A 21,430-nucleotide genomic window follows, 5' to 3' on the forward strand; every position below is an offset into this window, starting at 1 on the left:
TAACATTAAGTAATCGATTTATTGAATGCCATCTCTGAAGATTTCTGTTTTGTCTGTTGGTTTTCACATTGATCTTTGATACACGCTTGATATATAGACTGTCATAATGAATCTGTTTTTCAAACTTCAGTTAAGATATTCTCCTGTCGTCTGATCTTACTAGATTATATCTTTTGATATAGTTGCTATTCAAGATGTTTATTTCATTTTGGGCCCACTGCTTTTTCATCTTTCACAAACTGAATATCATTCATTAAGATCTATGAAATTAGTTCGACTTTATAGCTGACTTTTTTTCCCCAGAGAATCAATACCGTAATTAGTAGTTTAGCAAGTCTATAGATGAACAGGGCCATCTCATCTCTTTGTAATGCTGAGACAAACCATTCGCATATTGCCATTGGAGTTGTAAGGGACAATAAAGCGTTATTTTCTATTTTGATACATGTATCGTACAGTTCTGACCATACTGTGTATGTGTTGCTATGGTTACTTAGTAAAAGGACAACAATTCTCCAAGAAAGGTTAGAGTATTTTACTCGTTGTAAGGTTTTAATATTATCACTTTGTTTGAGCAAAATATAAAATAAATTCATAATGTAAACCTGAAAATAAATTCAATGTCTGTTGTGGTAGCAGATTGCTTGATAATTTTTATAGCAATACTTTTTTCCTGGTGTCTATTATTGATAGATTTTCAAGTATTTCATTTTATCGTAATATCACGCAAATTATTCAAATATTGTGTAACTGTCCTATTGTATCATACTTTAAAATGATATCTGGTTTATTTTGTCTTTTAAAGAACAGTTGGAAATTGAATTTTAATTGTCCTTTATTTGTTTTTTTATCTAATAAAGATTTGACAGGTAAACAAAACTAACGTATTTCTTTAAAATTTGAGTTTATGCTTCATTTAAATCATATGATTTAAAGCCTGATCTCATAATATAGCTACAAAATGCATTAGATGTTATAAGTACTATGCGAGGCCTCAGAAAAAAAACAATATAAAGATAAATATCTCGAAATTTAAAGTTCAAATTGTGATCCTTTAAATTGTATCGTTTTGTTTTTTTTCAAATCCAACATGAATATAAAAAAGTAACTTTATAACATTTTATTGAGCAAAAGGGCAAGGGAATCAACATAATTACACATTAAAATGATACAATGCATAAGATGTTGAACCATATTTTTGTGCATGTTTCTATATCATTTGTTCACTTTTTTTCTTAATTGCTTTCTTAACATATTTTTTTTAAAATTGAAATAAAAAACCCTGCCTGGCTGTTTATTTAGAGGACCAGACAGGAATGAAAAATCTAGACTGAAATGAATGGTATATTCATGCACTTGGCCTTAATTCTTTTTAATGCAGCTGACTGGAAAAATTTCACTAAAATTTTTGTCACTGTTCCAAATAAGAATTTCATATATAAGACTGTTTTGAAGGAAAAAAAGTGCGCCCTCTCCCTCCAATTCAACTACTTCGATTAAAGCATACATCATTTATATATAGACGTTACATACAATATGTTCATTGTTTACAAATTAATGTATAAGGTTTACTATCAGTCCGTCGTGTTAATAATATTTGAAATTAAAAAACTCTAGTGTATACATATTTATTTGCATGTTTCAGACCAAAGTTGTCAGATGTAAATTAAAGTATCTGCCCGATGATTAAGTGGCCCTTTTCTCTTCGCCATGACATTATTTAGTCTAACTTCGTTCCTCGGCACCCGTTCTCGAGAATTCTTTTGATGAAAAATAAAATCGTAGGCAATTAATCCATGTTATGGGAGGATTAGAAGTCACGACTAACAGATTAGTTATTCATGCTCTAATGCATTGCGTTAACCTGTCAAGTAATAGTTTTTGGGGGAAATTATGCTTCATTTTATAGCGCTAAAATTGATGGTACCATTACTAACGCGTTGTAAACTATGTTTACTGAAATTTATTCAACTAACTGAAAATAAACGCCAAACTGAATACAAGCAAAGCGCCAGAATAATGATGCACAGAATGTCTAACCCGATCGTAAAAAGGTTAAACCTAACATTTGTGTTTGCGTCGTTTATTTCGATGGAAAGTGCTTCAAAGTTTGGAGTTGTCCCATACCACCTTAATTTACACATTTTTTAAAAAGCTAAAATAGGTGGACACTTAAAGCAGTTATTTTTTTACTTGCTGTATTTGAGTATCAATGCATTAGGATTCAACTACTTTGTTGCTGTTGTCTTAAAATATTCGACACAATGGTTCAATCAATTTATACTTGTTCTACCCTTTCATGATACAATCATAACTGTCTGAAAGGACATCAGTACAGAATAAGAGTGCTTAAGGGCAAACAGCATTCTAGAACAATCGCCTTTATAGTAGATTTGTCTATGAAATTGTACAAAGTCACACGAATATTTGATATCGTAATAATTTCACAGATATATAAATTCCCTTTATGTAATCATGCTGCATATCTAGTTTGTCTATGGATAGGATTGACATGCTTTTATTATCTAAAATATAAATAAAGCACTATTCTGCATTTTCCCCTGAAGAAAAAGGCCACTGAATATGTTGATTATTTCAAAAGATATTAATTTGATTTGATTACCAAGGAGCGATATCCTTTTAATGACTGTACCGTAATAATACGCGGATTAGAAGGCAGATGATAAGGCATACTGATCTAGTGTTATGGCATTATGTATCTATAATCATGGGTATCAGTGCAGTAGACTTTTAAAAAAATGCTTGATCTTGGATCCTAAAGAAAAATCAATTGGCTTCCTTTCACACACATTAATGTAATTATAGATTTTTTTTAAAACATAAGATCTATAATCCTTATCAATTTTTTTTCTTCAAATTTTACAGATTTTAATGCACATAACAAAAACATTACAGCATTATAAAGCAAAAACAGATTAACAAAATGAAACGGCTCTGATCGTTTATTTAGCTATTTAGATAAAAATTAACGCCTGTATTAGCAATCTTATACTCGTTTTACCCCTTGTGTTTATACTTTTCTTTCTTTCATCATTAAGTTCTCATGGTTTTGACGACAAACACTTCCATCGATATGATAGATGTCTGGAATATCACCGGAGGAATTAACCACAGCCAGGGGAAGGAATCCCTGCCACTCCAAACACTGATATCTGAGGGAACATACCGGTCCCCAACAGTGGATAACTGGTGCATCGACTCCCCTACACAGGTTTGTCTCTCGACATCAATATATATATATATATATATATATATATATATATATATATATATATATATATATATATATATATATATATATATATATATATATATATATATCTCCTGCATTTGCTTTATCTCGTACACTTGTTTTCCCTATCTTTGTGGTATTTGTTTCGGATTATATATCCCTCCTCATTTTTGAATTCATTTTAATATTGAGAGAAGTAGCATGTGACCCACTGACATAATACGTTATTATTGACCAATCTGCCTTACTTTTAAACGACCCCATCAACGTTAAAATTATTCGTAACGAAAATGAATACTGAAATAATTTATTACAAAATATATAGGACATCATTTGTACATGTATCTACATTACATTACAGATAAAAATAATACAGAACAGCAAAACACAGTGAAAAAGATGATTTATACATTTTTAATTGTCACGGGGGGGGGGGGATAGAAATTTACCCCTAAACGTTATAATCATCTTTCCCATTTTGTTAAATATACAATTATATAACATATCAACAAAAATTATGGTAAGAAAAAAAAATCAATTTTAATGGTAACACAGTACGAATGTACCATGAAAAGTTTACGATTCCAGTAACCAGTACACATGTTTTAATAAAATGTCAGCAAAACAGATACTTTCTTCAGAATGAATTTCAATTTATTTCAAATGATATCATTGTTACAAAGCTGATTGTAGAAGAAGAAATTTCAAAGAAAACCCGATTTTATTTTTACCAGCTCAAATATTTCTCTAAATTTTGTCATCAATCCCAATCCAGCATGTTTCTCGTTCCTCCAAAATCGCTTTAAGATATTTTTGTCCCCGCTTTCTATTTCATCTCGTACGTTTTCCCTGACCACCCTGTCGATGTCTTCCTCATAAAGCATCATGTCCTCTTGTTCCTGACGAACATCTTCCAGGCGTCTCTTGACTTCTAGTATCTTCTGCTGAATGGTGACCAGTCTACAATTCTCTTCCTCGTCAAAACTTTCGGGCACTGCTTCCATTGTTAAATTGTCCATTTCTGCTTGGAGTGATCTCAAATTTGTTGCCATGGACTTCATTTCATAAGTGCGCTGACTCTCGAGTCTATCCAGTTTCTCTAGTAACGCCTTTTCTCTTTCTCTGAGGTCATGCATTTCCAACTTGGGTTTTTCTTCATATTTTTGTCTCAGCTCTTTTACTCTTTCTCTGATTACAATTTCAGTTTGGTTTAAAATACTACTTGTGTAATACTTATTCCCATTCTTTTCTACCATAGTTTTGATCATAGTCAAAAGACCCTGAATTTGTTGCTCCAACCTATCTTTGCTCTCTTCGGCATTGTTGATGGTAATAAATCTGTCCTCACAACTAGCAATCACATCTTGCAAAGACGGCGGGGCATTTCTTAGTATATCGCGGATGGATTTGTGACCCCGGTCAAGATCATCTTTCCTCGTGAAAACAACGATAAGATATTTAACCATGCTTGGACCAAACGCTCTCTGAAGTAATTCGACTGTCTCTTTCTCCTCTTTGGTGAAGCGACCAATTCCTATTACTAACAGTATAGCATGTGGCCCCGGAGAACTGATTCCCACACATTTTAATATCTCAGTGGTTATGTCATCATTTGTCATGCCTTAAATAGAAGAAAAGCCATCAAGTCAGATTAACATTTCCATTATAAGTTTTTATATGATAATCACTGACAACAAAAATACCAACCAGTATAAAAAAGCCCGGGCGTATCTAGCACCAGAACGTCCTGTCCGAATCGTACACTGGACCCCCTTTTGCATTTTTTGGTGATACTGCTGTTTGAGACATCAGATGTAAATACCGTCTTCCCCAAAATCGAGTTTCCTGTTGCACTTTTACCAGATCCCGTCTTGCCGACTAGTATTATCCTCAGCTCACTGCTCATGTAACCATTTTTAGCTTTAAATGATAAACATGATGAAAGTTAATTTTGGAAAAGCCTAATAAGACAAACGTTAGTGTAAATTTAGCGAAGAACACATTGTCGCGAAACCGGTAGCTCGTTGCATTCTTCAAAATTCTTTTTTGATAGACTTCATTTCTTTTTAATTCCTTTCTTTTTTCACGCTGTAAAGTAATTTGGTGCGCACGATTGTAATTTTGCAGAACCATCCACACGAATCAATAGGGATTTAATTAAGGAGAAAGAATTTATGAGGTGATAATTTCGGTCGGGGCGTGATCAAATCCAATAAAGCCCAAATGGACTTTATGATAGACTTGACCACGTCTCGACCGAAATAATCACCTCATAATATTAAAAGAATGATTTCTTATTAATTATATTTATATTATTTCCAATACATGTATCTATAGTTTAAAACAACATTTTAAAATGACTATTTTTTTTCATCTAGCACATGCTATGTATTACCACACGGTGCAGCCAATAACGTGTTTCGGTTATGCTTCAAGCCACGCCCATTTTGTGTCGCTCATCTTTTATGAAATTTTTGGGCTATAGGCTTCAAAATTGATTCGTATTGTTATCACAGACAAAGACAGTTGAAAATGTAAATACCGGTATATGTGTATAACCTCGAAATGCTATGTACGGGTTCGAACAAAAATTGATTACTCAAACTACATTGTATATTATCTTAAGAGTTGAAGTACATGTCTATCCCGGCTATCAAAAAAATTCACAAGCTTTCTAAAAAGAGCAATGAGGGGTAAACCGATAATAATAGGTTGAAAATATTAATGCATAAATATTTTAATACAGTTATATTATTGATTTTATTGTGAATCATAATAAACTAGCAATAAGAACAGAAAATACATGTCCATATAGTAAACTATTAATGTTATATCAACAATCATTTAAAAACAAAAACGTTTTAAAAATCGGTGGGGGGGGGGGGTGGAAATCCCCAGGAGGGTTTGAACCCCACTACACTACATGTTCGCATTCACCAATCCAGGACAAAACCAGTCATGCCAGAATTTATTATATGTGGTTTAAAGTTTAGTTTGTAACAACATTGTCATATCTCTGGACTTTGTTTTTTATCCTCCAAAAATATTATGAAAAAAATTTCATAACTAGTCATCTTATGGTCATCTCTCCATCTTTTTTTTTTTAATTAAGCGACATTTTTAATGTTGAAATATGTCATCTTTACACGTCTCAAATTCGTGGAGAGTAGACCCAGACACAAAAAAATCATTAAAAACACCCAGCTGTATATAAGTAAACAGCTGTATATAAGTAGGATTTTGCATCAATTGCGTCATGTTGCTATATTTAGACCGATATTATGATAAAACCTTTTGCATTTTAAACATTTTGTCTACCCATTCGACATCCAACAGAAACCGAATAACGGTTATATATTTTAATTTAAAAAAAGGGCAAACTAATCGTTGAAATTTTCACTCTCCTTGTGCGCCCAGATGCTTGCCGAATCTACATCTTAGGCGCCCACTTTTTGCAGATTTGCCGTTTTTTAAAATTCTTTATAGTTAAACAAATATTATATTCTATGACATGAAACAAATTATATTCTAGAAATAAAATAATTGTTTCATTTATATTTTAATAAATGGAAATCATGACTTAACTCAAGATCTACAGAAAAAAATGAATCTAAATATAAAAGTTACCTGCTTCTGTAGGTTGCGCAATTGTAAATAATTCCAGACTGGATGGTTCTCTGTAGCTATCCTCCTCTACATCATTGATTTCAGATGATAGTCTGGCGAAGCCATCTGATCCTGTGCTTTTCTGTAGAAACCCGCAGATTTCACATGTATTGTGGGTCCAGTTATTTCGGTATGTGCATGTCTCACACTGCCATTCAGATTGCACATCTTCTTCCTCCATCATGTGATGGCTATCCCCAAACATGAATTATGATGACAACAGGTTTCCAAATAGGCTTTAAATAATGATATCTTATCCGGAAAGGGAATTTGATTTAGTTCCTGTTTTAAAATATACCAAAATGCGTATGAAAATTTTTAAGAGATTACCCGTCTCTTGTTGACAAGTTTGGTCAAGTTACGAAAACTTTACGGAAATTCTTATAACGGAAGTTGAGAAGAACTCTCAAAGTATGATATAAAATATACTGGGCGCTTAGAAAATAACTTTAAGCGAAATTATTTCCTGTTATGATATTGTGTATTCTCTTTAAAATGGTTAAATCGTCATTGTTAATTCAATATATATTTTTTTTCTAAAGGAAATATAAGTCGTTCTGTTATCTTTAAATCATGTATTAAGCAAGAGTAAGTTTTTTAATAGTCGTATAAAAGGTTGCGTAGATCAGTTATTCTGTAATATGTCCATTCCATAACCAGGCCTACATTTGCATGAACGGAATTCATGTGATCTGGCATAGAGAGAAGACGTTTTCCGGGCCTCATCACGTGATATCTGAGCACCAATTAATAGTTTGCATTTAAAAAGATGCTATATTCAATTGTTTAAAACGTGACATAAATTTAGTATTTAAAGTCTTTTAGCGTACATATTTCGGATTCAAGGGTGATAATTTCTAGACAGAATTAGAAAATCATGTTCTTCACATATAGAACACTTCAATTAATATCTTCCGCATGAACAGATGATAAATATAAACTGGTTTATGATATATAACATACTATAGTCTACGACGTCTCGGAGTGTTCTATTTGTTTGTATGGATACTAGTTACCATTCTTCTTCAATAAGACAAGATTACTGGTTTTTTCAACCATTTATCTTATAAAATTCAATGGGCATATTCATGAAGCTATCTTTAGACTAAGATATGTCTCATATTTATTTTAGGAAACATCTTAGCCTTCTTTTTCGAAGCCGTCCTACCTTCTAACTTACGAGTCCTAACTCTTAAAAATCATCTTAACAACATATGTCCTCAAAAGTGAACCACCACTTACATGTATTAAAAGAATAGGAAACTGATGCCAACACCATGTCAAAGTGCTGGTATATAAATAAGCACGCAGACTAAATGTACATCTATTTGGATGTTATGTGTATTCTAAGATATTGCATATATATATATATATATATATATATATATATATATATATATATATATATATATATATATATATATATATATAAACAAGTGTTGTTTTTTTTAAGAATATGGGCTACGCAACTATGTAAAAATATAACGGCAAACTAAACTAAATGAAGACGCATTTTACCTTAATGATATAACGGCAAACTAAACTAAATGAAGACGCATTTTACCTTATCGACCGTGTTTCAAAAAGGTCTGAAGGAATAAGAAATCATTCATTCAGTATTATGAGGTGTTAATTTTGGTCGGGGCGTGGTCTAAACCAATAAAGCCCGAAGTGCTTTATGATAGATTTTACCACGCCCCGACCAAAATTTTCACCTCAAAATATTCAAATAATGATTTCTTATTACTTTATATTATTTTCAATATCTACAGTTTAAAACAACATTTTAAAATCATTATTTTTTTCATGTAGCACATGCTATGTTTTACTACGCGGCGCAGCCAATAACGTGTTTTGCTATAAGGGGTATATAACGGGTTATGCTATAAGACACACCCATTTTGTGTCGCTCATTTTTAATGAAATTATTTGGTTAAAGGCTTCAAAATTGATTCGTAATGTTATCACAGACAAAGACAGTTAAAAATGTAAATATATTAAGTTATCATCACACTTAATATTATAAACTACTTGCGTCGGGTTAATACTTAAGTAAGCCTTTTATTTGTAATAACGAAGTCCGTTGTTTAACACACAGGTTACGTTAGAGGTGACGAATAAAGATGGCACTGCCCTATGGTGGACATTGTTTGACACATACATCACCAATAGCAGTCTGTATTCTTGGATGACGATGGCAAATTCCATTGACAGTTCAGCTGATTTTACAGATCCAATTTATCATCCAGGATTTAAATTTCGGTTTGAGCATATTTAAACAAAAAGTACTTGAAGTCAATCATCAGTTACCTCAATGTCTTTCGATATGAAATGATAGTTATATATATTGTTTGTTTGAGGAAAGATAAGTTGATTTTCTTGTCAGGTATTACTGTATTGTAGCATTTTTAAATATTAGTTTACTTAGAACTATTTTATTGCTTATTTAGATAAAAATAAATCTATGTAAAAATTTGAAATGCGACATGAATGGACTTGGACACCATTTGAGCTCAAACTTTTAAATTTTATTTTTCCATTTTAAATGTTACTAATGATTAATATGAGTACTTTAAATGTTTTTTTTCAAAATTAAAAAATCAGATATTGAGTTATAAGCAAGATACAGATTTTGGAATTCTTTGTAAACAAAACTCGAGCCTCGTTATTGATTACATGTGTTTTATTGGTATAAGTTTCAATCAAATGTTACTTTCTTCTATTGATAATGTATTTTATAAACACATTTAACAAGTTTGTCTTGTTTCTTTCGAGTTATTTTGTCAAAGAAATGGTAAGTTCATTCTTTACATTGTTTGTAAACAAATACAAAACTCGAGCTTTGTTTACATAACAATGAATTCTTACCTCTGTATCTTTCAAATTTTGGTCAATCATTCAAAATGTGCAAGTAAACCAATTATATGTAGAAAAAAAAAAATAAATAAATAAAATTTTGATCTAAAATCGTGTCCAAGTCCCTTTAAATGCAAAGAAATACACTCGAACACAGTAACTTATTTTCTCACTTTTAAAACCATTCGATATGCATTTCAATTATACTTGTATATTATTTGGTGGTAGACTAATTGTGTAACACAATGGTAGGGTGCTTCAGCCTTGTGTATGCTTACATTTGTGTATTAATATAAACTCCAGTACATGCATTTTTTTATTTACAGGCAGGATGGATACTGTGACTTTGAGATAGAACAAGCTAGTCGGTGTTGGATATGTTTTCACAGGATGAGTCACTTGAGTGGTTTACACTATGCATCAGAGTTTATTATTACGTCAACACAGAAGCCTCTACCTAAGGATGACTTAGGTAGTTTTCTAAAATAAATTTAAAGCGATTATTAGAAGTTTTCTTAAAGATGTTATGATATTTTTATCTGTAATATCTGATAAAGAATAAACATTGTATAGGATAATGTGTCAAATGAAGACATGTTTGATATGAGCTCGTTTTTTTTATATTTCCAGGAAGTTGGTCCACTTTACATTCTCGAAACATTTTTAGCTATTTTTGAATTTGCTGACCCGACTGTAACCTTGTCTCAATGATATACACTTGTTTCCATACACATTACATAATATTTCAAAAAAATTCTCTCGAGTCTTTATCGAGTCTGACAAATTTAGCCTTATTGGGTGTTGACCTACCAGTCATATTTTCATACAGTGTCTCGAGAAGGGGGTTATATCAGCTTCTCAAAGGAGTATTTAATGATGAATCGTGGTCAGATAAACGGCCATAAATGGAATATGAACCAAATCATGCCTGAAAAACTAAAATGTTATTGAACCCCGTATTTTATGTAATCTAATTAGTAAATTTGAAGATGCGGGAATAAGATGGCGCAACTGCCCATTTGGTTTAGTCGTAAAATACAATTTCAAATTTAATTTTTTTTTTCAATTTAATATATTTGATATGTTATAATACAAGTTTACCAAGGGGCAATTTCTAACAATATTCAGTTTGAAATATTTCAAAAAAAAGATAAGAAAAAAATAAATCCTATTGTTTTGGTGGTATCGAACCCACAACCTAAAAACCCAATACCTATAAAGTTACCTAATGTCTGGTGCTCTAACCACTGAGCCATTTCATTCACAACAAAGTGCGTTGTTTAAATGCTTTTTGAGACGTTGGCCACGAATTTACGGACTTGTATCATTTTTCTAAAACGTTTAATTGTTGGGCTACAAAATGACATTTTTAAAGTATAGTGGGTCATCTCTCCACATTTTTGTTGATTAAAATCGGTTAAGATTCCATTAAACGGCATTTAGACTATGACAAAAATATGGAGCTCAGACCCACTCTATAAAAGAAAAGGCATTGAAGTTTTAAAAATGACACTATTTGGAGGTTTTGACATGCATAAGCCAGTTTAAATCAACCTTTTGCAAGTAATAAGAATATTTAAGGGTTACAAACCGATGTTACGTTAAATATTACGTTAAATATACATTGTTTTCAATTATTTTTTTTAAAAATTATCAGATTTAATGAAATTTCAATTTTGCAGTATCTAATCATTCCCCATGTGGGCAATTTACACGCCTTATTCACCCATCTTCTTATTTATTGAACCCCCTTGTAGTGTGAGTAGCCTTTTATATTACATTCAATTAGACCAAGAAAATGGTTTTTATATCATTTATATGATTTTATCATATAACTTCATTCAGACCAAACAACATGTACTTTCATGCGATGCAATGGCGATTGAAAAAAAAACAATAATGTCTCTCTATTTTATAGCCCTCATACTAGAGGTGCTAAACAAGATAGAATCAAAACTCTTAGATTCTGTTGATTGCACCATTGTGACCTAATATATATTTGCACCTAACAATAATTAGAGTTAGGAATCAGATACCGATTGGCGATATTTAAGATCATGAAATCAAACCCACACGTTTTCGAACAGCTTTGTTTTTGTAGACCCCAACTTGTATAGTTATTAACAGCATCGTTTAGTAGAGCAATGATTGCTTCTTGCTTTTAGAAATAGAATCTCAAAGTGTCTAAAGCAACACTGACCTATTGTTCCGCAGTACTGGCCCAAATTTTGGATCAATTTAATATGATGTCACAAAATATTCCTTAGAGAACCTTCAAGGCATTAGAATAATGAGCGCTTCCATAAACTTATGAAGTGATATGTTTGAACTATTAGGTAAGCATTTTCAGCTGGAGCGACTATTACAAAGAAAGTTTCATTTCTGCATTTAACATTAAAAATTTTAATGCATAAAGAGCTCTTTAGATTTATTTTTTTAATATTATCTAAGAATAAGTGTTTTTGTTCCTGCAGCGTTTTTACGTCGGTTTTCTCATAAGCTACTACACAAATGTTTAAATATGTATAATTTACAAAATTTAACGGCCAAATGGTAATTGGATCTTGTATTAGAGCGGGGCTCTATTGGTCTTTTCTACAAATTTCATCAATTTATGTCTTAAATAAGCAAAACAAATTCGGAAGACACGTTGAAAAAGTATTTAAAAACTGTTAAATCAATTGTTTGTATCTTTGTTTGTATCTTTGTCTGTGATAACACTACGAATATGATTTGTAACATACACTGTCTAGTAGTCCAATACAAATGAAGTGTTGAATTGTTGGGCGCAATCGGGATTTGAGTAATAAAAAGAATTGAAAATAAAATCAACAATTTAAAATTTAACTGAACAATTGTAGAAATTACATGAATTAAGGAATAATTCTTTGAATTTTATGAGGTGATCAATACGTTCAAGCGTATTTCAATCTATCATAATTTTTAAATTCTTTATTTATCAAGAATTTATCACGCTTGACATTATTTGATCACCTCTTAGTGCTCAAAGAATGATCCCTTATTTTTACAATATACCCCCCCCCCCTCAAAAGTATTCTTTTTCCTAAAATTCCGTTAATTTTCTTTTACCTTTTTGTTTGTGTGAAGTCGTCCAAAATGGACCCTTGTTAAGATTTTTTATTGCTCTTTTAGGTAACCAAGCTTTGATAGGCGAAATTTTATTCTTCGAAAAATTCAATTATATTAAAGGAAATAGAACAGTAAGTCAAACTTGAATATTTCCCCTTTTCATGAACAAAAAAATACTATGAATTTTAAAAAATAAGTCTATAACTTAAATTTCCTTCAATACTTTCAAAATAATGTGTTTTGTGGACAGTTCATATCTTGTTATAAAGATGCATTATTTTTTACATTTTTGATAGTACATTCTTCATGACAACGATATAGGAATCGGGGTTGAGGCATTGTCTGGCTGCGCATATAGCTCGATACAACAAAACTATCTTTCACATACATTCACTATCAAACATAGTTTAGAGAGATGTTCTACAAATTCCGCCGTTTACATCCAGGAATCAAGTCAACCAAAGGTCAGTGAAAAAGTTAGAGACAACTTAGAAAAATAAGAAGGCTAAAAATTCGTTGATCTTCATCTGTAATGTACCAGAAACGTGCTGCTGCAGATATAAGTATTAATAAAGCAAAAAAAAAGTAATTCTGACAAAATATCGGCCATGAATGATGAGTGTTCGCGTTTTTAAGAACGTAGTTTGTGGCTACTATCATTTTTTACCTTTAATTTGGTATTGAAACTGATGCCAGTATATTGTATTGTCTGATACAGCTGTTCAACACTCTTACTGGATGTTTGTCGTACGTACCACTCCCAACCCTTGTCGTGCGATGTCTGGAGGTGACTGTCGAAAATGCCGAGGCCGGAGTGACTTTCACTTTCAAAGCCAGAGGATCTAGTTGTAAGTTTCATATTTCTTCAAATATATGAAAACTCTTGTTAATGTCACCAAATGATAAATTTTTAATAAGTTTTGACTTCCGAATTTGGACAAAGAGTTTGTTCCAAGTACTTTTTTTCAATGTCCCATCTCTTAATTTGATATATTGCGGTATATATTAGCTTAAAATTATTTTTATACTGCTTAAACATAATATGTTTCTTCTGATGCTCTGTAAATAAGTTTCTTGTTTTAAAATAATCCATGATCGATTCGAACTATTGAGCGAGCATACTTTTTTCTTCTGCTTTTCAAATTCTGCAATACCCGCTGAATAACGGACAATAGTGCTCTTGCAAGCGCAATTTTAGAATTTTACTCGATTAAAGTCATAAAAGCATGGTTTCTCTACTTCTGATCTATACGGACAATGTTATTTTTTAGTGAAAACACAAAATAAAAGAAAATTAGAACTTTGCACCTACAACTGCATGAAAATAAGAAACTGCGCGAACTTGAAGCTATGCGCACTCGAACTATACTCGTTCGTGTTATCAAAATTATGTGTATTGAGGGTTGTTTTATTGAAATAATTTTTTATGTTATTTTCTATAAATAAGACAGAAGACAAGCTAAATTTTCCAAATAAAGATTGCAACTTATCATTTTCCGTAGCATGTATTATTGCGCCTTATCTTCAGTATATCGACATCTCGTGTCATATTAGTATACTTTAGTGTAATGTAGTTACCAATGGTTAAAAGTATCATTAACAGTCAAAAAAAAGCATAATTTTGGTACCTAAACCAGGATATGAACAAATAAAGAAGATACAGAATTCCTTTTTACTTTAACCACAACTCCAAGAAATATAATACTTTACAAATTAAATTTTCTGATGTATAAGACATTTGTTCCGTTACTTTTAAAACCCTACCAAGAGGACTGAGCTTGTTTTTGCTCAAGCAGGCGAAAATGGAACACATGTATGAATAATGTCATTTATTAAGTAAATGACGAAAAGATATACACAAAAGAGGGGGTTATTCATATACATGTTACTACGATAATAATTTAACACATGTGGTGCTGAATGCAACCAATGCCCCTCTTATAAACAAAACTAGACTAAAAATATTATGAAATACATGTACACAAAAAAATACATGACAGCTAGACCTCCTATTATAGACACATAAGTAAAAACGAGCCTCAAAAAATGCCTGCCCACAAAAAAAGATAGTTAGACACCAAAACAGATCAGTATTCAGTAAGTGACACGTGACTAATTGAACACTTCTGATTTTGCTAGATGTACAACTTAAGGGTCAGGGTTAACATAGACACAAGTTGATTACAGTACATTGATAAAGTAAGGAACAGGGTAAAGTGAGGTAAGCGGATAAATACTGTAAACGTATTATATTTGGCATGTACGATATTTGGCGGAAATTAGTTTTTGAACAAGTTGGCGAATATTTGAATTAGCGTATTCCTGAATTAAATATTCTTGTGCATATATGAATCGCATTTAGCGATGTACTTGATTTAGCGGAAGCCACATTCCGCCAAATGCGCTAAATAGAATACACAGCGAAATGTATTACGTTTACAGTAAGCACAGCACGTCACATGAAAGGTATTATTTACAATAATCATTAATGTTTGCGATGCATTTACTTGTATTTCTGTTCATCTCTTTCAGCCTTTGTCAAAGGAGAAGCAGTGGTGATCACTGGATTCTGGTTGGAAGGTCAATATTCTCTTTTTCTAAATTCTATTTTTTTAAAAGGTTAAAACCACATGCCTCGTTTGTGAATAAAGTCGATAGCTTGCGACGCACGACCTCAACAATGCCATGAAGGATGTTAGATTCACTTTTTATTGAGGTCTCGATTTTACAGATCACACAGTAAAAAATCTAATAGACTCCTCTATCTTAGACGTGGGAGTAATGATGTTTTCAATGAAAAATTTATAAAATGTGAATAGTACACCAAGGCCAATTATATATGCATGACTAAATAATGAATATCAAACAATTCGTCAAGAATCCGAAAATAACGTCCATGGCATGCAGTCGCTATCATTTCTTCTCACTCTACACATATAAAGTATGTTATTATTGGAAGGAATTATCATTTGGCATTGAAGTTTATCTTTGCTAAAATAGGTTGGTATTTTAAAGTGCGAAAAGTGTTCTTTTTGCCTCCATGCGCCGGGTTTTATCGAATCTCTGACATAACTTTTGGATCAACCCTCGTAGATATCATAAGATATAAATGAATTTATCAATGAATGAAAATACTTTAAAAGAACGTAAATTTCAGAAAATACCACGTCTTCATTACCGCATTGCACAGAAGATAATTCCGTGACAACAAGTGGGATTGGAACCTCGGCAGAGACAACAGTGCACCACACTAGCACGCAGAGTGACACCTCTGTTAACCTAAGTATGACCCCGACGATAATGCCAGTGGTCACACACCCTGTGCAGACAAGTTCGGGGTTAGATACCACTTCGAGTACCGTAAAGAAATCCAACTTAAATGTGACTTTGAGCCAAGGAACAACCACCGAAACTGGAACAAGTTTATCCCAAATTACTGATACTTCACAATTGATGACTTCTGTAACAATCTCCTCGAACCAAACGGCGATCTCTAACTTAGCTTATACCACACAGAAAACAATAGACCCAAAATCCCCGACAACGGATACCATGTCTGGGACAAGCACCTCACAGGTATATGTTGTATTTCGCTTTATTAAAGGAATGCTAACACTTTTTATATCTTGCGAAAACAAAATCGTAGTACCATTTACACATATATATTCTTTTTCTCCGAAATGTTGAAAAAATTAGTGGCTCTTTCTGTTATTCAATCCTGAATAAAGTATTAGGTTTATGGTTTTGCGCATTGAACACAGAACGGATAATCATGCCAGTACCATGGTGACATTTTGCACCCGTCTAAGATGCAGGGGCCCGTTTCACAAATCTATCTTATGACAAATATCTGTCTTAAGACCAAAATTTGTCATAAGTTTTTATCATAGCAGTTTCACAAAAGTGTCTTAACTTATGATAATCTTATGGTTGTTCAAAATCTTAAGACACCCAGATACCTCTCTTAAGTCAATTTTAAACATGGCGGAGGAACCCAACTTTTTCGGCCCGAGAGAGCTTGTCGAATCGTGATTGCTTTTGTGGTGCTACATAACATTTGCATCAATAACAACGTCCCTGTGCCCCGAACCAGAAATAATTATCGTGTTTTTAAACGTTTAAATACCCTAAGTGCGACGGAAATCGACAAGCATTGTACGCTTTCCTTAAAAATTATTAATTTTTTCATCAGAAAATAGGTTTTAAAGATCTTTTTTTCATTTTTTAGTTGTGACACTAAAACAAAAATGGTCATATACTCTCTAGGCAATGGTTTATCATTTGGTAAATATGGATTTTTACGAAATTGTGTCAAGCGGGTGCAAAAAGCCAACTTAGTCTATCTCTGACCTTATTATCCGGCACAGTGTTATTGGGGTTATACAAGTATATTTCATACCTTTGTTCACATTACAGCCAGATGTAGAAGAAATTGTAAGTGTTGGTCCGTGTGTCTGCAAGTGTAAAGGAACCGGAAATTACATCACAGAATCGGAGTTGGCTTTTAAGATTCACCTTCAAAAGACTAAAATTACACTTCAGAAAACAAACCTGACCGCCTACATCCGGAAGCTGACGTCAGCTACAGACACACGAACCTCAGCCCAGGGCCTCGGGTATCTGGGGGCGCTGGTTATAGCTATCGTAGTTTGTATTCTTGTTTTGTTTGATGTCCTCAATTGCTTGCAATCTAAATCTTTCGTATAAGCAGGACAAAACGAGAAAAAACACTGTTGTAAAATGGATTTTTGTATGGTCAATGCAATACGCCTGTTTTTGGGTTTTTTTTTACTTTTCTGCTTATAAGTTCAAGTTACATGTTCTTTTTCATTTGTTATATAAAATGTGAATAGTTAAAGCGATTATACACTTTTTGACGGACTGAACTGTAACAAAACATACTTGAGATAATAACAATTATCATTCTTTTGATACAAACTAGAATGACGCTCTGTAATTGGACAAAATAAGCCACGTGATTGCTGTACAAGTGACTTGTCTTAACATGGCGGCTAGAAAGTGTTTGGTTTTTTTTCGATGTATTTCATAAAATCGAAAGAGGGTTTTGCCCTTGACAAAGCAAACCAAACACCTATCAAGTTGTTTGTTACAGCTGCGTAGGAATATGTTGTTAGTTGCTGTCTATAAAGCTTTTTAAGACTTTAGGGAGACAGTGTGGTCAACAAATTGACCATCCATAGATCTACCATAAAATGTCAGATATGATTTGTAAAGCTATGTAAAGTATTATTTTGTGAAGAAAAACTCAATAAATTGCAGTGTTTTAATTTGAGAATTTTGTTTTCATATATTTATACCGAGCTCTCTAAAGGAGGTAAATTGAGTCTAAAAATGGCAATCACCAACCAGTCCTCTTAAAGAATATATCACAAGAATTATATCATATATCCAAAGATAGTCGATGACAAAAAGTTTTGGAAAGCTATTAAATGTAGAGTTGAATACGTCTACGGTGGCACCCGCAAATCCAAATTTTATTTTTAAAGCTTGAGAAATTTGTGCTTACTATTATAGTATATCCTTGAAAAGGTGACTTTTTTAAGTTCGACAAAAAGTTTCATATATCACTACCATGGTTTGCTTTGATATTGGATTGGATTTGAAATAGTTGTCTCTCTTTCCTTACACTGTGAATTCTAAATGTATTAAATATCTAGGAGTTCTGATTTCCGGTAATATCCTTTAAGCTATTTAGAAACGGTATCTGTAGGCAACACAATTTTAAAATTACTTAGATAAATGATAAATTGTAATAATTGCCGTTATCATAAAGCTTCAAAAATGTAAATAAAACTTCCTAAAGCCAGAGATTTAGGCTTTGATTGATTCGCAAGTTACTTATATATCGTCATGATCACACCATATGTTCCAAAGGATAAAACGCCGGGATTAACAAATGTGGCTGACCATTGTAGTCTGCAACGAAAATATCGTCCATTTTGTAGAGCATATAAGTAATTAAACTGGTTTTCCATAAAGGATATCAAATTCATAATGATAATTCTGTTGAAATTTTCTCCGTTTTCAATCAACAAGATTTCTTACAAAATGGCTCATTGTGCTTTAGGGTCACCCACAATATCCTAAATCATAGGTTTTTTAATCGAACATTCCTTTTTCGCCTATTTGGCTTACAGTTTATATACATGTTATTCTTCTTGCTATCATTCACAATAAATTATGTTATGGTTCAAAGGTCACAGATTGAACACTTTAGAATTTATATTAAACAGGGTGTGACAAAGTTCTTTCAGAAACTGTAGCATTGCTGTTCTCAAGATCTTAAACATTTTTATTTATATATGATAGTTTACTTTTTTATATTTAAATTTAAAAAAATTGATGTGAGAAAAAGCCCCCCCCCCCCGGATAATACGTGCCTGTATCTGATGATAGCTCCACCCAACTTCCGGGATTTATGATTTGAATAAATTTAAATTTTATCAAAACAACAATACGACGCGGACAAAAGGTGATCAGAAAAGTTTTGGTTTTCAGCCCAGGTAATGTAAAATCTTGAGCCCGGATAAGTCATGTATGCATTTAATGGTGACATTACCTAAAGAGTTTAAAAACCTCCAAATGGCTAACATATGAAACGGTAGTAAATTTTTTCAAATTAAAATGTCAAATATTTTAAGATTAGCTATTGTATATGATGATCAGAATAGCAATGACAAGAGATAATCAATAACAAAATCATCATCAGATGTCACTTCCATCGCACTTATTAACAGGCAGTATAACCCGAACAGAAAGATCAGATAAACTGGATTAACGTCCTCAGAAGATGCATGCTGGGTCTCTTCTGTGTCGTTCTATACATTTCAAACCTCTCTAAATGATAAAGCTAAAGGAATTTTAGAAAGAAATCATTATGAAATGATGTATTTTTAGTGAACATTTATTTGTACATATTGTGAGTTGTCAATATGGTAGTGTTTAGATTTGAAAAGAAGCATCAATGTCTCATCCCTAGACTGTCTTCATTTCTCATGGAAACTAAACCATTTAAAATGAATAGAACGTTTGTCATTTTTCACATTTTGATAATAACAATATAGGTAATACTAGTGATCAACCAAACTTTGAGCTAAAATTGAAATAGAAAGCCCACAGTTCTTTGTTATTAAAATTTTTATTCATATACTGAGTACTATAGAGAAAATACCCGTATTTTTTTTTTTAAATAATTGGATATTACAAACACTTGATATAGTTTATTTCTAAGTACAAAAATAATGCACACAACTTTTACTTTTAAGCGATGTATCTGACCAATTTAATTTAAAACATTGATTTATTATCTAATTTGAAAATTTTCAGTTGAAATCGTGTCCATGCCATTTAACATACGCTTGATGCATGTATAACACACCACTCCCATGTCAAGTTACTTTTTTGGAAACTTGATGGTTTTGGGTTTTAATTAAGTTCGCTAAGATATTCGTGACTATATATCATTCTGACCAATTTGCGTTCATTAGACTATAACACTTGTTTTGACTATAGGCCCGATTGCGTGTCCTTAGTTATGAACATCTGTCACATTTTTTAACGATTTTGTAGATTTTATTAACACGAATAAAGGAATGATTTCATGAATCAAATCATATAACTGTTGGTAATATACTCTGTAATAATCTGAATGACAAGATGTTCGTCGACTTTTTACAATCTGGGTATGAATTAGAACAAACAAGTAATTAGGGTTTGTGGCGACACCTGTCGCCCTAAAAAAAAAAAGACCGCATTTCATTCATATCGATGAGTTATGGAAGTCAAATTTCATCGTTCATTCCTTTTTTTCCATTTCCACAAATCTTGAAAAAGAACAAACGTATAACATTTATTTCTTTCCGAATTCCCAAGTATTGTAAATAATTCACCACTGAATTTAAAAAAAACCAGTTATATATGTAGGAAAAGAGGTATGCAAATCTTGTGTAGACCCAGAACTCTTGGGGTTGTACATCTTCATTGTGGCGTGCATTCTAGTAGTATTTCTTTTGAGCGTCTGTCGTCTTGTATTAGAGTTTGTCAATTGTTTACTGGTAGCCTTATTAATTTTTCGTAGCATTTTGAAAAAAAATATATAAACCGATTCCAGTAATATAAAGTACATGTAGGTTTAGAGCCAGGTTAACAAGAGCATGGACTTTGGGTGGTTGTGTCGAACAGCAATGTGGCGTAGGTCTGTCTATTTCATAGCTGGCCACTTAGTCATGGCTCATTAAAATCTAGAACGTTTGTCCGACTCTAGCTCTGTGAATACAATGTACCATAGGAGCTCCCCATCTTAATAAGAGTATTAAAAAATTGCATCCACAATATGCGTTCAGCACAGGTGCTTGTGGACTGGGCCATGCATTACACTCCCCCCCCCCCCCTTTTTCTATTTTTTTTTAAATTTCTTTTATTAATTATCGTTAACAACCCCTTATATATGTCTCCAGTCGAAAAATAACAGAAATATCACGACTCGGTAGCATTTTATATTCACACTCGTTTCCCCTATATATATAAAGAGAGGAAACGAGTTTG

General features: G+C 32.3%; 2 protein-coding genes across 2 annotated transcripts; one reads left to right on the forward strand and one right to left on the reverse strand.

The window, feature by feature from the left end:
• The first annotated feature begins 152 nt into the window (after positions 1-152).
• Positions 153-18,139, forward strand: LOC136275473 (uncharacterized). The gene is made up of 10 exons (XM_066084811.1): positions 153-524; positions 3,060-3,232; positions 9,018-9,181; positions 10,102-10,247; positions 12,929-12,996; positions 13,162-13,329; positions 13,584-13,713; positions 15,398-15,445; positions 16,023-16,441; positions 17,282-18,139. The coding sequence occupies exons 1-10, from the start codon at positions 446-448 to the stop codon at positions 17,570-17,572; spliced, it is 1,686 nt and encodes a 561-aa protein (XP_065940883.1). The 5' UTR covers positions 153-445; the 3' UTR covers positions 17,573-18,139.
• On the reverse strand, positions 3,598-7,139 carry LOC117687306 (GTPase IMAP family member 9). Its single transcript, XM_034463591.2, has 3 exons — positions 6,881-7,139; positions 4,961-5,173; positions 3,598-4,874 (listed from the first exon to the last, which is right to left on the reverse strand). The coding sequence occupies exons 1-3, from the start codon at positions 7,122-7,124 to the stop codon at positions 3,958-3,960; spliced, it is 1,374 nt and encodes a 457-aa protein (XP_034319482.2). The 5' UTR covers positions 7,125-7,139; the 3' UTR covers positions 3,598-3,957.
• Positions 18,140-21,430: the final 3,291 nt, after the last annotated feature.

The sequence above is a fragment of the Magallana gigas genome, chromosome 5 (genome assembly GCF_963853765.1).
Source record: "Magallana gigas chromosome 5, xbMagGiga1.1, whole genome shotgun sequence".
NCBI classification, from domain to species: Eukaryota; Metazoa; Mollusca; class Bivalvia; order Ostreida; family Ostreidae; genus Magallana; species Magallana gigas.

What these genes read in the sequence shown, in the direction of transcription:
- LOC136275473 (XM_066084811.1), top strand. Translation starts at nt 446, where the DNA reads ATGTATCGTACAGTTCTGACCATACTGTGTATGTGTTGCTATGGTTAC. An exon ending in TCTACCTAAGGATGACTTAG is followed by an intron (nt 10,248 to 12,928) that starts GTAGTTTTCTAA and finishes TTGCTCTTTTAG; the next exon opens with GTAACCAAGCTTTGATAGGC. An exon ending in CAAAGCCAGAGGATCTAGTT is followed by an intron (nt 13,714 to 15,397) that starts GTAAGTTTCATA and finishes CATCTCTTTCAG; the next exon opens with CCTTTGTCAAAGGAGAAGCA.
- LOC117687306 (XM_034463591.2), bottom strand. Translation starts at nt 7,124, where the DNA reads ATGTTTGGGGATAGCCATCACATGATGGAGGAAGAAGATGTGCAATCT. An exon ending in TGCGCAACCTACAGAAGCAG is followed by an intron (nt 5,174 to 6,880) that starts GTAACTTTTATA and finishes TATCATTTAAAG; the next exon opens with CTAAAAATGGTTACATGAGC. An exon ending in GCCCGGGCTTTTTTATACTG is followed by an intron (nt 4,875 to 4,960) that starts GTTGGTATTTTT and finishes CTTCTATTTAAG; the next exon opens with GCATGACAAATGATGACATA.